The 18,552-nt window shown below is 38.4% G+C and overlaps 1 protein-coding gene across 1 annotated transcript in view; it reads right to left on the bottom strand.

Moving 5' to 3' along the window:
• The window catches only part of KCNH8 (potassium voltage-gated channel subfamily H member 8), a 448,825-nt gene extending 431,886 nt beyond the window's left edge, over nucleotides 1–16,939 (bottom strand). The window contains exon 1 of the mRNA XM_004385286.1: nucleotides 16,670–16,939. Within this exon, the coding sequence (XP_004385343.1) occupies nucleotides 16,670–16,745 (76 nt within the window). The 5' untranslated portion in view covers nucleotides 16,746–16,939. The remainder of the gene's footprint in view (nucleotides 1–16,669) is intronic.
• Between the last annotated feature and the right edge of the window lie 1,613 nt (nucleotides 16,940–18,552).

Here is an 18,552-nt window from a genome sequence, read left to right as displayed (position 1 = left end):
TACTCTGTCCTATAGGGTTACTGAGTTGGAACCAACGGCAAAAGGTTTGGGTTTTTTTTTTGGTATGGTCCTCTGCCTCCTTAACTCTAAAGTGAAGATAATAAAAATATCTGGGAACAATCATGGGTCAAAAGAGGCACAAGTCACTTTCATTTCAAGATTCCTAGTATATAGCAATTAAAGAGATATCAAAAAGGGTTATATAAACTCTTGAATATTTATTTCAATATTTATATTAATTAAAATTGTTTGATAAATTCTGTTTTGTTTCCAATTCCATCAATCTCTCCCAGAAGATAATATCTAAAGTACATAATATAAAAAATCTAATTTAAGAAATTTTGTTCTTGGCAATCTGAGGCAAATTGCCCTGTCTAAGTTACAGGGCTGTGAAAAATCTTTTCATGAAGTGAACATAATGCAAAATGTCTTAGGAACGCCATTGAAATATCTAGAATAGACAAATGCATAGAGACGAAAGGTCTATTCTAGGTATTTCATATAAGTGGGATCATACAATACATATCCTTTTGTGCCTGACTTATTTCACTTAGCATAATGTTTTCAAGGTTTATTTATGTTATTTCAAGGTTGCAGCATACATCAGAACTTCATTTCTGTTTGTGGTAGAGTAATATTCTATCGTATGTTTATACCAAATGTTGTTTATTCATTCATCTGTTGTTTATGGTCACTTGGGTTGTTGCGACCTTTTGGCTATTGTGAATATGCTGCTATAAGCATTGGTGTACAAATGTTTGAGTCCTTGCTTTCAAGTTTTTTGACTATATACCTAGGAGTAGAATTGCTGGGTCATCCGGTAATTTTATGTTTTAACTTTTTGAGGAACCACCAGAGTATCTTTCCACAGTGGCTGCACCATTTTACATTTCCACCAATAATGCATGAGAGTTCCAATTTCCCCACATCCTCACCAACACTTGTTAATTTCCAATTTTCTTTTTTTCTAATAGCCATTCTAGTAGGTGTGAAGTAGTATCTCAGTGGGGTTTTGACTTGTATTTACCCGATGACTCATGAACCCTCGTGGCGTAGTGGTTAAGAGTTTGGCTGCTAACCAAAAGGTCTGCGGTCTAAATCCACCAAGTGCTCCTTGGAAACCCTATGGGGGAGATCTACTCTGTCCTATAGAGTTGTTATGAGTTAGAATCGACTGGATGGCAATTGGTTTGGTTTTTTTGTTTGTTTTTTTAGTAACTCATGACATTAAACATCTTTTCATGTCTTTTTTGAAGGAATATCTATTTAAGTTCTTTGTCCATTTTTAAATTGGGTTGTTTTTGTTGTTGAACTGTAGTTCTTTATGTATTCTAGATATGAAACCCTTAGATGGTTAACAAATATATTCTCCCACTCTGTGGGTTGTATTTTCACTTTCTTGATAATATCCTATGATGTATAAAAGTTTTTAATTGTGAGTAAGTCTGATTTATCTATTTTTTTTCTTTTATTGCTCATGCTTTTAGTGTTATATATAAGAATCCATTCCCAAAACAGGTCCTGAAGTTTTACTCCTATGTTCTCTTTTAAGAGTTTTGTGGCTTTAGTTTTTATATTTAGGCCACTGATCTATTTTAAGTTAATGTTTGCATATGTTGTGAGGTATAGCTTCAGCTTCATTCTTTTCCGTACTGAAATCCAGTTGTCCCAATACCCATTGAGTGGACTTAGCAATTGTTGAAAATCAATTAACCATAGATGTATGGGTTTATTTCTGGGCTCTGAATTCTATCAGTCTATATGTCTATCCTTTTACCAGTACCAGACTGTTTTGATTACTATAGCTTTATAGTATGTTTTGAAATTGGGAAGTGTGAGTCCTTCTACTTTGTTCTATTTTATCAAGACTGTTTTGGATATTAAAAGACTCTCACAGTTCCATATGAATTTGAGGATCAGCTTTTCTATTTTTACAAAAAAAAAGAAGACTGTTGGAATTTTGATAGGGATTGCAATGAATTTGTAGGTCATTTTGGGTAGTATTCACATCTTAACAATATTAAGTTTTCCAATCCATGAGGCATGATGTCTTTCCACATATTTAGGTCTTCTTTTATGTCTTTTGGCAGTGTTTTATGGTTTTCAGTGTAACAAGTCATTCACTTCCCTGAATAAACTTATTTCCAAGGTATTTTATTCTTTAGATGCTATTTTAAATGGATTCTTTTTATGTTTTGATCTTGTACTTTGCAACTTTGCCAAATTAATTTATTAGTTCTAGTTCAGCTACTAATTTGTAAGTACATGCTGGTGCTTAGTCAGCTGATTTGTGCCTAATGATTTTAATGTGGTCAGTCACGCTGCCTCAATGTTAGTGCCCCTGGTAGATGTAAATGTCAATATTTTCTTCCAGTTATACAGCATCATCAGCTTTTTAAGAAATGAGAATTCAATACGTCTTTAAATACTTTTTAATTTTTGTGATGTCATTAATACCAAAGGGTTTATTGCAAAATCTAAAAAAAAATTATCAAAAATTCATATATATCCTATATGTATTTTATGTATTCTTAAGCCATATACTTTCTCGTGTTGCCCACTGGCTCCATCAGTTTGTGGCATGGTAGCATCATGCATCTCACAAGCCAAGGCATTGCTGGTTTGTGTACAAAGTGAACATTATCCTAGAAAAGGATAAATATATATATTTTTTATATGGAAAGGACTGGGGAAACGATATGCATTATTGCTGGGGATTTTTCAGATTTAAGCATGCATTAAAGTAAGAACTATGTTCACTACACAAGCATCTCATATACTAGTAGACAAGACGACAACCAAAGCTGTAAGAACTAACTGAAAGACTAATATCCTGTCTTGGCTGATTTTAATTTAAGTATTAATAATAATACTTCTTTGAAAAATAAAAATCTGGGACAAATGCTGAAAACCAGATAGGAAAACATTATAAAGAGCATAAGTATGGATATGGTTTCCCCATCAACACTCAATAATACACAGATGCTAGGAGGGAAAACAATGTCAACCTCATTTATGTATTTCACCGTAAAAGTACTAAATAAAGTATTAACAAGTAAAATCCAGCAACATGTGAAAAAAAAGGACACTTGGCCAAGAAGCTTTCACTGAAGGAATGCAAGGATGGTTCAATATTATGGACCCTATTAATAGAATTCACCATATTAATTGATTCAGTGAGAAAACATAAGATTTCTTTGAGAGATAGTAAAAAGGCAATTGATAAAATTGCTTAATAAAACAAGAATACATACCAAAATCTGTTAATGAAGTATGAATATAAAATAAAATATATCTCAACCTAAAATCTGGAAAAATACTTATTAGGGAAACACTAAAATAATCCCCATTAAAGTCAAGAACAAGAAGAATTTCCTTTATGGGCATTTTAACATTGGTATTATAGTACTAACCAAAGCAATTAGACAATAGGAAAAAAAAAAAAAAAACAGTAAGAATTGGAAACAAGAAAGCAAAAATTTTACTATTTGAGGGCAATGTTATTTCTTACCTGAAAACCCCAAGAAATCTACTGAAAACATTATAAAAGGTAATAGAAACTCAGTAAGCTGGTTGGTTAAAATAATAACAACATACTAGACTCAATAACCTTTATATATATGGAAATCCATCCATATATATATATATATATATATATGGGAACCCTAGTGGCATAGTGGTTAAGAGCCAGGGCTGCTAACCAAAAGGTTGGCAGTTTGAATCTGCCAGGTGCTCCTTGGAAGCTCTATGGGGTAGTTCCACCCTGCCTTATAGGGTCGCTATGAGTTGAAATAGACTCGAAGGCAATGGGTTTTATATATATATACACACACACATATACATATGTGTATATATATATATATATATATATACACACACGATTGAATTAGAAAACAAAAGCTATAGAAGAAAAGACTCCATTTACATATCAATTACAAAGATGAAATTACTAGGAATAAAATATATAAGAAATGAGTAAGAGCTTTATTGAGAAATCCAAAGGATGATTTAAACAGTAGAAATACACAGCAAGTCCTTGGACATGAATTTTTAACATCATAAAATATCATTTTCCTAAATGATATTCTATTATAAATATCATCAGGATTTTTTTAAAACTAGATAAGTTGATTCTTAAGTTCAGATAGATTTCAAAATAAGATTCATCAGTAAAATTCTGGGAAAAAATGGTGCAATGAGGGGTCAGATCTATGAGATTTCAAACATATTATAAAGCTTGTATAATTAAAATTCTGGTCCTAACATATGAAAAAAAAAGGATGAATGTAATAGGATAGTCCAGAAAAAAGAAATATTACAAATAAGAATACAAAATATGATAAACTAGACATTTCAAATTATTGTGGAAAAGATAAATTGTTGAACAGTTTTTTTTATGAAATTGTATAGGAATCTGGAAAAAATAACTTTTGATCCCTCACACTCAATTGATCAGATTACAGAATTTATTAATGAAGGAGAAGAAATTAATACACAAAATAAAACTATGGTAGAAGAACACATAGGATTCATTTTATAAAATTTCTGTCTCTATATGACACAAAATTCAGAAGTCATAAAAAAAAGTTGATTAATTCATTTATATGAAACTCAAAAGACCAACCAAAGCTGGGGAAAGCATATACAATTCACATCACCGAGACAGTGCTTATTTTGACTATATAAAGAGCTCAGGCAAGTCAAAGACAGAGTAATAACCCAATTAATAAAGGACAATAAATATGAGGAAATAATGCCCAGAAAAGGAAATTTAAATAATCCTTAGATATATTAAACAATGCTCACTTTCACTTATAGTAAAATGAATGTACATTAAAAAATCACAATAAGAAACCATTTTTCATCTATTAGTTTGAAAACAGTTCAGATGATAGAAAAAATAATGAATATACTGAAATGCTATGCAAGTATTAGCCAATATTACCATCTTACATATTTGACTTTTTCTAACTTTTGATTTGTTAGTACCAACCAAAAATTCCCGTTGCCATCAAGTCGATTCCAACAATATACTCATTACAGAGAGCATTGCAAACTTAGGTAAGATCTCAAGGTATTTATAAATTTTATATTCTAAAACATGAAATCACACATTTGCTGGAAGAGGACAGCAGGCTTATTTTCAGATAACTGAACTGTAGCCCAACCAAAGTTGTGCCAAATTGAGAGAAACAGCAATACAAAACTTCTTTCTGAATGCCCCTGTCCCAAAACTCCTCATTCTTGTCCACCCTTCTTGGAATTGCAGCAGAAAGTTATCTGTTATGTGTTAAGGTTAAACGTGTGTCCCATTTTATCTTCTATGTTATTCTGTCAATGAAGCGATAGTCAGACCAAAACCAAACCAAACTCATTGCCAACGAGTCGATTCCCCTTAGAGTTTCCAAGGAGCAGCTGGTGGATCCAAGCTGCCAACCTTTTGGTTAGCAGCCATAGTACTTAACCACTGTGCCACCAGGGCTTTGAAGGGATAGCCAGAACATAACAATTAAGGACAGTCTACTTATTGTCAAACTGAGTATTTGACATTTTTATAACATCTGAACTTCTTACGTGGATCATTCTTTCTAGAAAATCAAATAAAACATGGAAAGACTGATAAGGGCCCTGGTTTCAGTTTCCTTTAGTCTAACAACTAGAATAAAAAACTCATTTGGACTGGTAGGTACAATAAGGAATTCTGTCTAAAACACTTAATAAAACAAAAAACCCATTGCTGTAGAGTCGATTCTGACTCATAGCAACGCTATAGGACAGGGTAGAACTGCCCCATAGGGTTTCCAAGGAGCATCTGGTGGATTCAAACTGCCGACCTTTTGGTTAGCAACTGAACTCTTAACCACTACGCTAACAGGTTTTCCGTAAAATGCTTAACAAAAAAAAAAAAAAAAAAAAATCTCGGGGGGTGATAAGCTTTAGATTAGATTTAAGAGTCAGAGAGCTAAAACCAAAAAAACCCCACTGCATCGAATTGATTCTGACTAATAGCAATCCTACATGACAGAGTACAACTGCCCCATAGGGTTTCCAAGGCTGTAAATCTTTATGGAATCAGACTGCCACATCTTTTCCCAAGGAGCAGCTGGTGGGTTTGAACCGCTGACCATTCCGTTAGCAGCTCAGTGCTTTAACCACTGCGCCACCAGGACTCCTGTTAGAGAGCTAGATACCCCCTCTTTCTTCCTGTAAGTTCACTGTGGAAAAAGGGTAAATGATTTCTGCTAAAAGATTTCAACAGTACCTGACACTGAAGAATATATTTCTCCCAATAAAAGCAGACTCTCAAAATAGGTGGAAGAATTTCTCTGCAAGACAATAACAAGGCAACAATCCAAAATGATGTTACTATAATAGTCATGAGAATTAGAACATCTTCTATAGAGAGATTATCCAAACAATAAAAATCACAAGGAAGTTCGAAAGTCAGCAAATTCTAAGCACCAAAATCTCAAAGAAAATGGATTTCTTTCTTTAAAAAAAAATGGACTGTAGATTTTCTTTGATGAGCAAAACTGCTTTGCACAGAAGTTCTAGATATGAGGGTCTTAAATATCAATTTGAAGACATTCTTTAAATGCCAAGTACTTAAAGCATAATACATCAAAAGAAAAAAAACAGCATATAAACTAGAAATAGCTAAAAACTTTAATGCAGACATCCCTTTCTGCAAGAGTTAGAAACTAGAAATGATACCATAGATTGACCTACTTGCCGTACAAAAACATTTGAGTCAGTATGATGCAGTAGAAAAATCATAGACTATAGTAAAAAATCACAAGCTAATGTGATATAATAGAAAAATACTGAGCCTGAACTTTATCATCTATAGTAAAAAGGGGAGCTGCCTTTCACTTTGCCGGGTTGTTGGTTTATGGCAAGGAGTACACAAGGCACCACAGAGTACACAATGTGTATTAGACATACTGAAGATGGTAGCCATGATTATGTTGTTGTTAGGTGACATCGAGTTGGTTCCCACTCATAGGGACACTATGTACAACGGAATGCAACACTGCCTGGTCTTGTGCCATCCTCAAAATCGTTGTTATGTTTGAGCCCATTGTTGCAGCCACTGTGTCAATCTGTCTCATTGAGGGTCTTCCTCTTTTTCACTGACCAAGCATGATGTCCTTCTCTCCAGGGACTGGTTCCTCCTGATAACATGTCCAAAGTATGTAAGACATAGTCTCACCATCCTTGCTTTTAAGAAGCATTCTGGCTGTACTTCTTCCAAGACAGATTTGGTCATTCTTCTGGCAGTCCATGGTATATTCAATATTCCTCAAACCAAAAAAAAAAAAAAACCAAACCCATTGCCATCGAGTCGATTCTGACTCATAGCAACCCTATAGGACAAAGTAGAACTGCCCCATAGGGTTTTGGTTAGCAGCCGTAGCTCTTAACCACTACGCCACCAGGGTTTCCAATATTCTTCATCAACACAATAATTCAAAGGCATCAATTCTTCTTCAGTCTTCCTTATTCATTTTCCAGCTTTCGCATGCATATGAGGTGATTGAAAACACCATGGCTTGGGTCAGGTGCACCTTAGTCTCCAAAGTGAGATCTTTGCTTTTTAACACTTTAAAGAGGTCTTTTGCAGCAGATCTGCCCAATGCAATGTGTTGTTTGATTTCTTGCCCGCTGCTTCCATTGGTGTTGATTGTGGATCCAAGTAAAAAGAAATCCTTGACAACTTCAATATTTTCTCTATTTACTATGATGTTGTTTGTTGGTCCAGTTGTGAGGATTTTTGTTATATTTATGTTGAGGTGCAATCCATACTGAAGGCTATAGTCTTTGATCTTCATCAGTAAGTGCTTCAAGTCCTCTGCACTTTCAGCAAGCAAGGTTGTGTTATCTGCATATCACAGGTTATTAATGAGTCTTCCTCCAATCCTGATGCCACATTCCTCTTCATACAGTCCAGATTCTTGGATTATTTGCTCAGCATACAGACTAAATAAGTATGGTGAAAGGATACAACCCTGATGCACACCTTTCTAAACTTCAAAGCACACAGTATCCGCTTGTTCTGTTTGAACGACTGCCTCTTGGTCTATGTATAGCTTCCTCATGAGCACAATTAAGTGTTCTAGAATTCCATTCTTCAAAATGTTATCCATAATTTGTCATGATCTACATAGTTGAATGCCTTTGCATACTCAATAAAACACAGGTAAACATCTTTCTGGTATTCTCTGCTTTCAGCCAAGATCCATCTGACATCAGCAATGAAATCCCTCCTTCCACTCCCTCTTCCGAATCTGGCTTAAATGTACTGCCGCAACTGCTTTTGAATGACCTTCAGCAAAAATTTACTTGTGTGTGCTATTAATGATATTGTTCGATAATCTCCGCATTCTGTTGGATCACCTTTCTTTGGAATGGGCACAAATATGAATCTTTTCCAGTCGGTTGGCCAGGTAGCTGTCTTCCAAATTTCTTAGCATAGGCAAGCGAGCACTTCCAGCACTGCATCTGTTTTTTGAAAATATCTCAATGGGTATCCTGTCAATTCCTGGAGCTTTGTTTTTCTGCAATGCCTTCAGGGCAGCTTGGACTTCTTGCTTCAGTACCATTGGTTCTTGATCATATACTACCTCCTGAAATAGCCACTATCATAGCTAGAGTTTAATAAAAAATTATTGCTCGAAACATGTGAAAGTAAGGGGCATGAAGCTAGTCTAGAATTCTGTTCAAAACTAAAAGCAATTACATATACTGAATAAAAGGAACACCAGTTGCCACTTGAAGGGAACTGAAGACATTTTTGGCCTTCAAGGAACCTGAAATTCTTTAATTCAAAGAAACATGTATTTAGTAAAGACTTTGTTCAAAGCATGAGCCTAAGCACTGCAGATACAAAATGAACAAGACACAGTCAGGGCTTCAAGGAGTTCATAGTCAAGTGGTGAAGTATGAAAACACAAAGTTACAGCACATTCTAAGAACTGATTAGAGGGATGGGCAAGGTCATGTGGAAGCATAAAGGAAATGTCTCCTGACTCCATATGGAGTCTCGCAGAAGGAGATGAAATAGAATGTAACCTTTAGGATGGGTCTCAAGGAGCTTAAAGGATCTTGCTTCTCAGGTGAAATGCAGACATTCAAAGGCATGAAGCAGAGGCTCAAAGGCATGAATGAGCAGGCGATTTAGAGTAACTGGCCACAGAATGAGTATGTTTGCAGCATGAGAGGCCATGGTTGGAAAATTCTGCAGAATCATCTTGGGGTCAGATGACACTAAGAACTTCGGACATTCTCCAAGAGATAGCAGGAAGCAAATGGGTGTCTTTAATCAGGATGATTAATTGCTTTTAAGCAGTATGGGGACTGCTTTTTTAATCATTCTGGGGATAAGGTAGACCTGAAGAGAGGGAGGGAGAAGGGACCTATGGCTGCAGTGGTTTAGTTAGGGTAAAGTTGCAGTTGCGAAGATAAGGAATTGGATCCAAACTAAAGCAGAAGCAGTGAGGAGGGAGATGATGTGCCAAATTAGGGCATTTCTAAAATAAAATCTCAAAGGCTTTATAACCAATTAGATGTGTGGGCAGTCAAGGCCAACTCAGATTTCTAGCTTAGAGAATTGGGTGGGTGGTGACACAAATAATGGGGCCAGAAAACACAAGAAGACAAATAGGTTTCATAGGCTAGAAAATATTATCAGTTCATCTGGGGACATGTGAATTTGGAGGGGTTTAAAGGAGCTAGATAGTTGCATTAAGAACTATACAGGAAAGAAAAATACGTCTTCCAGGGAACATATAAGCCAAGAACTATATTTGACTGTTTATATTAACGAGAAAGCTCTTCAATTGCTCCAGTTGCTAAATATGAACTATGCTGTAGGTAAAGTTGAAATCTCATCCTTTTTGTTTTTAGGCTCTGCTGAACCAAAATGGATTTAAAAAGTTAGCATTTAGACTATATCAGCAAATATACATCACCAGGGTGAATCCTACTATCTTTGCAGCAGTTGCAATTCTGTACCTTTACTGTTGGCATTTCTCCAATCATCCTCACTGGGACTGAATTGTAGCATACCCTCAATTCTTTTTCTACACCACAGGGATACTTCTATAGTAGAACAGTGGTGAACAGCCCTGAAGGAGAAGAGTACTCATCTATGTGGGAGAAATCAATCTTTCTCTCTCCTAAGGGAAAGTTAGTTAGCTTCCTGGGCAAAGCAGGCGTTTGAAAGAAAATGAATACATCATTCCTCTGCATTCTATGGGACCCTTGCGTGAGTTTAAAACATTATTAGAAGAGATGGTAAGAAGAAACATGTTAGGTTTCAAGGCTGGCATTTCTACTGTTTTATGCTTCAGACTATAGAACATGGGAAGGTTAACAGTTCTTAAACCAGGTACAGATGACACCATACTTTGACCAAGATACAGATCTATCACCTCCAGTGGTTTATTATGACAAAGCACTCATTCTTGCTTTAAAGACATATCTAGCCTAACCTACCTTTCATTTCCCCCTTGCCTCCACTTTACCCCCTTCACATTCTTTGAAATACTTGTAATTGTCCCTAACGGATCCCCGTTTTAACCTCAATGACATAAGCTACACACATACGCAAAAAATAGAATATTGTTTTTGCCCTATATATGAGTCAATCACTCCCATCCAAAAGTCATTTGGTATTTGAAGCCTTCCCAGATCATTCCCCTCATGGAAATTATTCCTCCCTCATCCAAACATGCACTGCACTTTGTCTGCGTCTCCTGAATTACCTTACCCCTTTCCAATCTGTGTTATGGTAATTTCTGTATATGTTTTATTGTGTTCTTTGAGGTACAATAGTCTAAAGACAAGCCTGTTTTATCACAAAGAACATAGAGGCTTTGTATATAGTCTGTGTCCATTAAGTATTGTTGAATGAATGAAGAAACAAAGTACATATTTCTTCAGAGGGACTGTGCTACTCCCATACATATATTGGGTCTAGGATACCCCAGAAACTAGTACTTCAGGACCCTCAATATGTTTCTGCAAAGGCTTTTGTTTCTTCCAGTCTCATTGATCAGAAGAGATCTTAAGCCATGGCCTTTGTTGCAAAGGCAATGCCAAATGCCAGAGTCTAGAAAGAATATATTGCTGGTATAATTTCCATTCTTAGCATATTAGATATCCATTTTCCTCTATATAATGATGTCAAAACAAAATTATCTGATTACATTCTTAAATGCTATATATAAAGTAACTTTTCTTATTATTTGTGTATCTCACTTATCACAATAAACACATTTCTGGTAAGAACATAAATGCAATCTTAGAAAGCCAAACACTCTGCACACTGCAGAGAAGTTATGAGAACCCCTGCAATAAGTCCTTTGGACGGCAAAAGATTCATCTACACAGTAAAGAGAATGAAATAAATAATTCCTTCTCTCTCTCTTCTTTTCTATTTTTTAGAAAACTTGGAATAAAGTTAAAGAACATAATTTCATTTTAACACAGCCAACTCAATACAAGAGCACATAATGGAGTTTCTTAAATCCTAAACATGGTTAGAGGTACAAGAAAGAGATGGAAAAGACACTTTCAAAATAGACCCCATAGTCTGCCCACAACTGAGCCCTGGTGGCGCAGTGGTTAAGCTTTTGGCTGCTAACCAAAAGGTCAGCAGTTTGAATCCACCAGCCCGCCTCGGAAACCCTATGGGGCAGTTCTGCTCTGTCCTGTAGGGTCCCTGTGAGTCGGAATTGACTCAACAGCAATGGTTTTTTTTTTTTGTTTGTTTGTTTGTTTTGTATACACACCCTGTATAATCTCTTTCCCTTGAGGAGAAGTTGATATGGCAGAGGTGAAGGGATTTTGCAGACGTAAGTAAGGTCCATAAGATACCTGAAAACCAGCTATCTGAGTTAACCAAAGGGAGATTATCCTGGGTGGGCCTGACTTAGTTAAGAGACCACCTCAAAGACAAACCCTCCCGCTGGCCTTGAAGTAAGCTATCATGCTATGAGAGGGCCTATGGAGAAGGCCATTTGGCAAGAACCTGAGGGCACCCTATAGGTGCTCAGAGAAGTCCCTGGCCAATAGCCAACAAGAAAATGGCAACCTTAATCATAAAATCACAAGGAACTAAACCCTTCCTAACAACCAGGTTATCTTGGAAGACGACCCTAAGCCTTAAATGAGACCACAGCCCCAGCTGACATCTTGACTACAGCCTTCTGAGACCCTGGGCAGAGGAACCAGCTAACCTTTCCCTGAACATCTGACCTACAGAAACTAAGATAATAAGCTCCTAAATTTGTGGTAATTTGTTACACTGAAATAGGACTGTATAGCAACTATCTTCTTGGACATAAAGAATAGGAATAGAAGAAACTACTAGTGGCGTGTAAAAAAATTTATTTATAAACTTCCATTTGTGGGGATATGTATGGAGTGATAGATATTTCTTTGTATTCATATAATAAACGTTTACACACATAGACATACATAATGGAGCTCATTCTTTTTTATTGGCTGTCTTTGATGACATTCTCTAACAACCCAGCAAAGACTTTTGAAGATCTCCATTGCTCCCCCTTATTCTTTCTCCGTCTTCCAGCACCCATCTCTGGTTTCAATGTTGTTATCTATGTACCTTGATGAAAGCATAAAGATGAGAAGAAAAACCATTGAGAACTGCCTCTGTAAAGGAAGCATTTCAGTTTTAACAAATTTCCTGGGACCATTTTGAACTGGCATGCAAAATGTATGCAAATAATATACAAACATTATAAGTTTCTAAACCACAAATATTCCCAATAATCTGACAAGAACTCCCTTGATGAAGTCCACTGGGTTACAAACTTCATTTAAACTTAAAGCTTGTCTCAGTAACCCAAAGGGCAAGAACTATTCTGGAAGAATTCTGATATGGCTGGAAAATGTTGGCTAATGCACCATTATGCTTGAAAGTGGACACTTCCCTCTGAAAGTTTTATATCCTCAAATAAACAACAACAAGTGTACCCTGTGTCAAATATTTGTACTGAAAAACCATTTAAAATATGTATTTATGTGTTCTCTTACTATAAATTCCCTTTGGCCAGATTAATTAATATTCATGAACTTAAAGCAAAAGTCTACTGCGAAAAAATTAAAAAATACATTAAACGTTAAAAAAAAGTAAGAAGAAGAACTATGCAAGAGTGTACTATATGCAGGTCTGGATGTTGAGATATATATATATATATATATCCTACTGTTCCAACTAAGAAATGTGGTTACACATAATGATTCAAAGAAATCAAATGAAATTGCTCTTTCCCCCATTAACATTTAGAAATGTTAGTTTTTCTGAGTTTCATTACACTTCAGTTATACACAAACTTAGAGAACATATTTCAAATGTAAATACACTTTAGTGGTAGTTTGAAATAAAAATATTTACATTTTCCAATAATGTTTGAAAATTATACTGCATATCAGAAAAAAATATTTTTAATCAACGATCCAGAATTGTCTTGCATTCCTGAAAAAGAGCTCACTTCTTAAATACTGGAAGGAAAAAAATGTCCTATTATGTAAAACAATAAAGTGTCACTAGGAGATAAAACATACTATTAACTTCTTTTATGTTGCCCTGTATAATATCTGAATTGATTACGTTCTAGGCTTTTTTGTCATATATATTTTTGTCACATATTTTTATTGTCATATATTTATTTTTTTCCTGGGGAAGACTTTTAGATGATGCTTTAAGTTGTTTTATTATTTTCCATTCCAATATTAAATTAATAAGGTTAATAATACATACTGAAGGTTAAGTTAGCAAAGTTGTTTGCCAGGGTTATTGTTTGCTTTCATATTTTATTGTTTTATCAGGAATGTCAAAAATAAGAAATTAGCGTGGCTGTGTAATATAGCTAATGAATAAAGCAGAAAATGTACCAAATCAACACATTACACACTGAGTATAATAACATTATTCACTTTGCAGTGCAGTTTTTCCTTGGGTGGGGCAATTTTGCATATTTAAAATTTGCAGATAGTTTTATGTTGCACAGTAAAATAAAGAATTGCTATAAAAAATCAAGAGGAAGAAGAATGATCATAAGAAAAGAATTTCCCAGATAGTAATTATACAAAATAAAATTGCATCCACACAGTTAAAGTGGCATGATAAGATAAACTAATATTTAGCTAGCAAAATGGAATGTCCATAATTCTAGATACAGAAAAATCTGTGGCTGAAACTTTTTTTTTTTTTTTAAGTTTCACATAATTCAGGTCATCCTGCAATTCCAAAATAAAGAGAATGGGAAAACACAACCCTCTTTCACTGAGTATTTTTTTTTAAGGGAAAGAGTAGTCATTAAATTTGTCAACAAAATCTATGCCAAAGTTAACCTTCGTGTTACTCATCATTTTCAAATTTGCTTCACTGATTGTCAGATTTCGTACAAACTAGTTCCCTCCAGGAGTTCCCCAAACCCTGTGAAGCACAGATCAAGCATGGTCTCAAATAGTGTTTCAGTTTCTTTATTATTCTAAATGTTGGCGTGTGAGGACCATCTTTCCAAATAAGGTGTTAAAATTTCAAAGTTGCTATTTTTTTTAACATTAATGTGTTGCTAAAACAGAAAAGAAGACATTCACTAATACACTCATCTGTCCCTGCATGCCCTCCTGCTTATAATGTTATAGCGAGAGTCAGAGAGAGGCCTAGGTATCCTCACACTGATGACCTAAAGCCCGTCTCATTAGCAACTGATACCTAGATATATTTCTGCAGTAATTCCCCAGCCATGCTGGGAGGATTCACTACACACTGCACTCCATTCAACTTTAAATGACAATCAGATAAGCAACTACTATCTTCCAACAGCTAAATTTCAATAGAAGCATTGAGGGTCAATGTTCAAAACCATTTGGTTTTCAATGTGTAACTTCAAGATCAAATGTCCCCAGGAAACTGTAGTTCCTCAGGTAACAACCAGTAGTGCCTACAATCACGCGTGATTAAAGACAGCAGTGGTGATTGAGTATGGTGGTCATGGTGGTGGTAACAGTTGCAGGAACTTGAGGTTTTCTTACAATATTTTTTATTATTATCTAAAGATGATAGATATATAATAAATAGTATTGACCCTCACTCATACAGTCTGACACATTTAGAAACTACAAAGGGGGATGATGACTAAAGCTAAAGATAAAAATACTGGAAGAGTTGACCAATTTTCCATACCAACTACCATGATTAGGCTAAAACCAAAAAACCAAACCCTCTGCAGTCGAGTGAATTCCAACTCATAAGGACCCTATAGGACAGAGTAGAACTGCCCCATAGGGTATCCAAGCAGCAGCTGGTGGATTTGAATTGCTGACCTATTGATTAGCAGTCAAAGCTCTAAATCACTGTGCCATAGGCTGTTAATAAAAAATTAAAATTAAACAAAATCAAAGTAAATGCTTCATTTCTCTCTCGTGTAAACTTTTCCAACTATTCCCTTAGGATAAAGTCCAGGACGTGTTTCCCACTGCTAGTAGTAATCTAGACTACTGGATTGAAAATGGAATTAGTTGCCCTCTCTCATATTAGCTCCAAGAAATAGTTACAGTAAAAATAATGATACTTGAGCCACTGAGAAAATCTCTAAGATAAGTGAGTTTCCATGTGTCTTCTGTAATAGGCATAAAAGGAAAGATAGCACAGAGAAGCAACAGAAGCACAGAGGAAGGTGTGGATAATCATAGTGAAACGATTGAGAGCATTTGCTGGGAACGAGTACCCGACTCCTAATTACAGGGCCACAGCCAGCTGGGAAGAATAACAGACTCAAATAGCTTGAGAAACCTGGAAAGTGACGGGGACCTGACCATGGTCCTGAAAGGGAACACTTTGCAGATGATTTCGAACAGGCTCCAAGCATCCACACAACACCGTATCTATTTTTTAAACTGTAGCTAAATGAGGTAAATGCCCAATAATCTTTGTCCTCAAAAAAAAAAATAATGAGGGAACTTCCTCTTATGATCACCGTTATAAGGTACACCTCCGCCTTCCACAACAGTCTCTCCTCAGGTGTTAGGCTAATTTCAGGACTAAGAGGTATGCTAATCTAGCTCAAAAGCAGGAATCAAGGTTCTGACAAACTCACAACACTTGGAATTCTACAGAAAGCTGACACTGAGCAGTTCTGATTCTGATCTGCCTTTCTGTTAAACTCAGTTGGGAAATCACGCCTATGAGAAAGACCTCCTGGGAAATGAGAGTGGATTGTATCAGAACATTTCAAACTCCCAGGAATGGTACCTATATAATCAAGGAAGCCTTAAAACTCCAGAAGGATAGGGTGTCAATACACTGATATGGACAATTACCCATGTTCACTTCATAAAATTGCAACCGATTCCCTAAAGAGGTGTCAAAATATAAATCCCACCGTGAACACGGGCGTCGGTCTTTCTTCAGGCTGTTTTTCCAGCCCTTACAAACGTTAAGTCAAGACAGAGAAGTACACCAATCCTTAATGCTAACACTACCAGAACCATGGGAGAAAATTTCTCCTCACAAAAGACACCTAGACAAGAACAGAAGGAAATTCACTCCGGTGGTAAAGGAAGCAAAAGTAATATATAGGAGAAAATTCATTCTCAAAAAATGTCATGCAACTCTTCCGAGTGCGAGACTTACGGGTTCCGTCAAAACGGGTAGCGATGGTGTCGAGGAAGGTGTTCTGGGGCGCCAGTAATCCTTTCATAACCGGCATTTTTCCAGCGTAGTGTGAAATTCTCCATCAAAGTTTGTCCGGAAGGAGGGTTCGAGAGGAAAGTGCCAAGAACGGAGAAGGGGAGCGTGGTGACGGCAGGGGAGGGGGCCCGGGGTGGTGACGGGGCCGACCCCGGGAAGTGGGAGGATGGCAAGCGAGAGGGAGCGCGTTCCACCCGTCGCCGCTCCGGCAGGAACAGCCCGGCGAGCGCTCGCCGAGCCCTCCCCTCACCTCCGGGCTCAAACCCGCGCAGGCTCCCTCCTCCGCCCCCTCCACCTCAGCCAGCGGCCAAACCCCCCTCCGGCCCCCGCCAGGCGCCGCCACGCTGTGCTGCGCCCCCCACTTCTCCCGCCCGGAAAGAGTGAGCGGTGGCCCGGAGTGCCGCGCCCTGACCTGAGAGGCTCTGGGGTCGCGGAGGACGGCGCTCGGAGCTGGGCGAGGCTCGGTGGCGCTGAGCCTCCTAGTCTCCGGGAAACGCTCGCGAGCTAGCGAGCGCGACTCCCACCCCCCAGGCGCCAGTGAACAAAGACCCCTTTGTTCCCGCTCGGTCCCTCTCCCGGGGAGCCCGGAGTGCCGTGGGTGTGGTGCTGGGGAAGAGGAGGAGACGGGTCGCGGCAGGTATTCGGCCTCCGCTTTGAACTTGGGAGGGGGGAGGTCCCCCATTGGGTCCGAGAGAGCTGAGGCTGCCGGGTCGCCCTGGGGGAGGCGGGCCCCTTCCTGCGTACCTGTCAGTGTGAGTGCCAGAGATAGGAGCTGGGCAGACCCGAGTTAGTCGTGCGGCCCCCTCCCCAGTGACCTGGGCCTGTCAGCCAGAGAACTGGCTCAAAGAGCCGAGGTTTTCCACCTTGGCCTCCTGGGCGCCAAATAAGGGGGCCTGAAGTCCTCTCCCCAAATTGCCATTGGCCTCCCCCACACCACCCCAAACTAAAAAAAATAGCACCCTTTTATATGGACAATTGATTTCCCACTTTCGAGTGAAATGTGAATAAAGAATTTCTAGAAAAGTTTGCTATTTTTATTATTTGCGAAACTACATAAGTAAAAACAATAAGGTAGCCTTGCAAAGATAGCTTCAACACAAATCCGCCTGCCTGCTTTCCTTTCTCCCCTCAATGGCGAGGCTCACCCCAAGACTACCACCTTCAGGTAAAACACCTGGCCAGGTGCCTGGAAAGGCAGGTGTCTCAGAAAACAAAAGTGGTGTCTCCCTGCCCGCCTCCCCCGGGCTCACGCGGGGACTCCCGCTCTTCCCCGATTCTGCTAGGGAAAACCTCGCCGGTGTGTGGGGCGCAGCCTTGCGGGGAGTGGACGAGGACAACGGAGGATCGTGCAGACTTGCCGGGGTCCTACAGAGAACCCTGCAAAGGAGGGAGATGTGGAAGAAAAGTTGAGAGCCTAGGGTCAGGAAAACAAACACAGGCCCAGGTGCAGGTGCACCCGGAAGAAAAGGAGGAGAAAAGTGAACAGGTGTCTGAGTCCAGAGAGGGTCAGCTAGTATCCCCGCCGTCCGGGAGCTGGGGTGTGGCCGAGGTGGTTCCCCCTTCCGACCATTGTTGGTGGAGGGGGAGCCTTGTTTGAATTCTCCCGGCTCGCGGGGCGTAGAGGGGGACCCTGCGGGTTTCGTCACGGATGCCCCGAGTCCGAGGAGGGAGGGAGGCATCCCTCCCTCTCTCCGCCCCCGGTTCCCCTTTCTTGTGATGCACTTCCTGCCGCTGAGGATTCCCTTTGTGTTGAAATTCAACAAGATTCGGCCGTGGCGCGCGGCTAGCGAGGCGGGGGCGCGCCGGGAGGGGAGGGGATTCCTGAG

The sequence above is a fragment of the Trichechus manatus genome, unplaced genomic scaffold, assembly GCF_000243295.1.
Source record: "Trichechus manatus latirostris isolate Lorelei unplaced genomic scaffold, TriManLat1.0 scaffold00136, whole genome shotgun sequence".
Taxonomy (NCBI): Eukaryota; Metazoa; Chordata; class Mammalia; order Sirenia; family Trichechidae; genus Trichechus; species Trichechus manatus.
The sequence above is the reverse complement of the archived record's forward strand: the minus strand, read 5'-3'. Positions and strand labels throughout refer to the sequence as shown.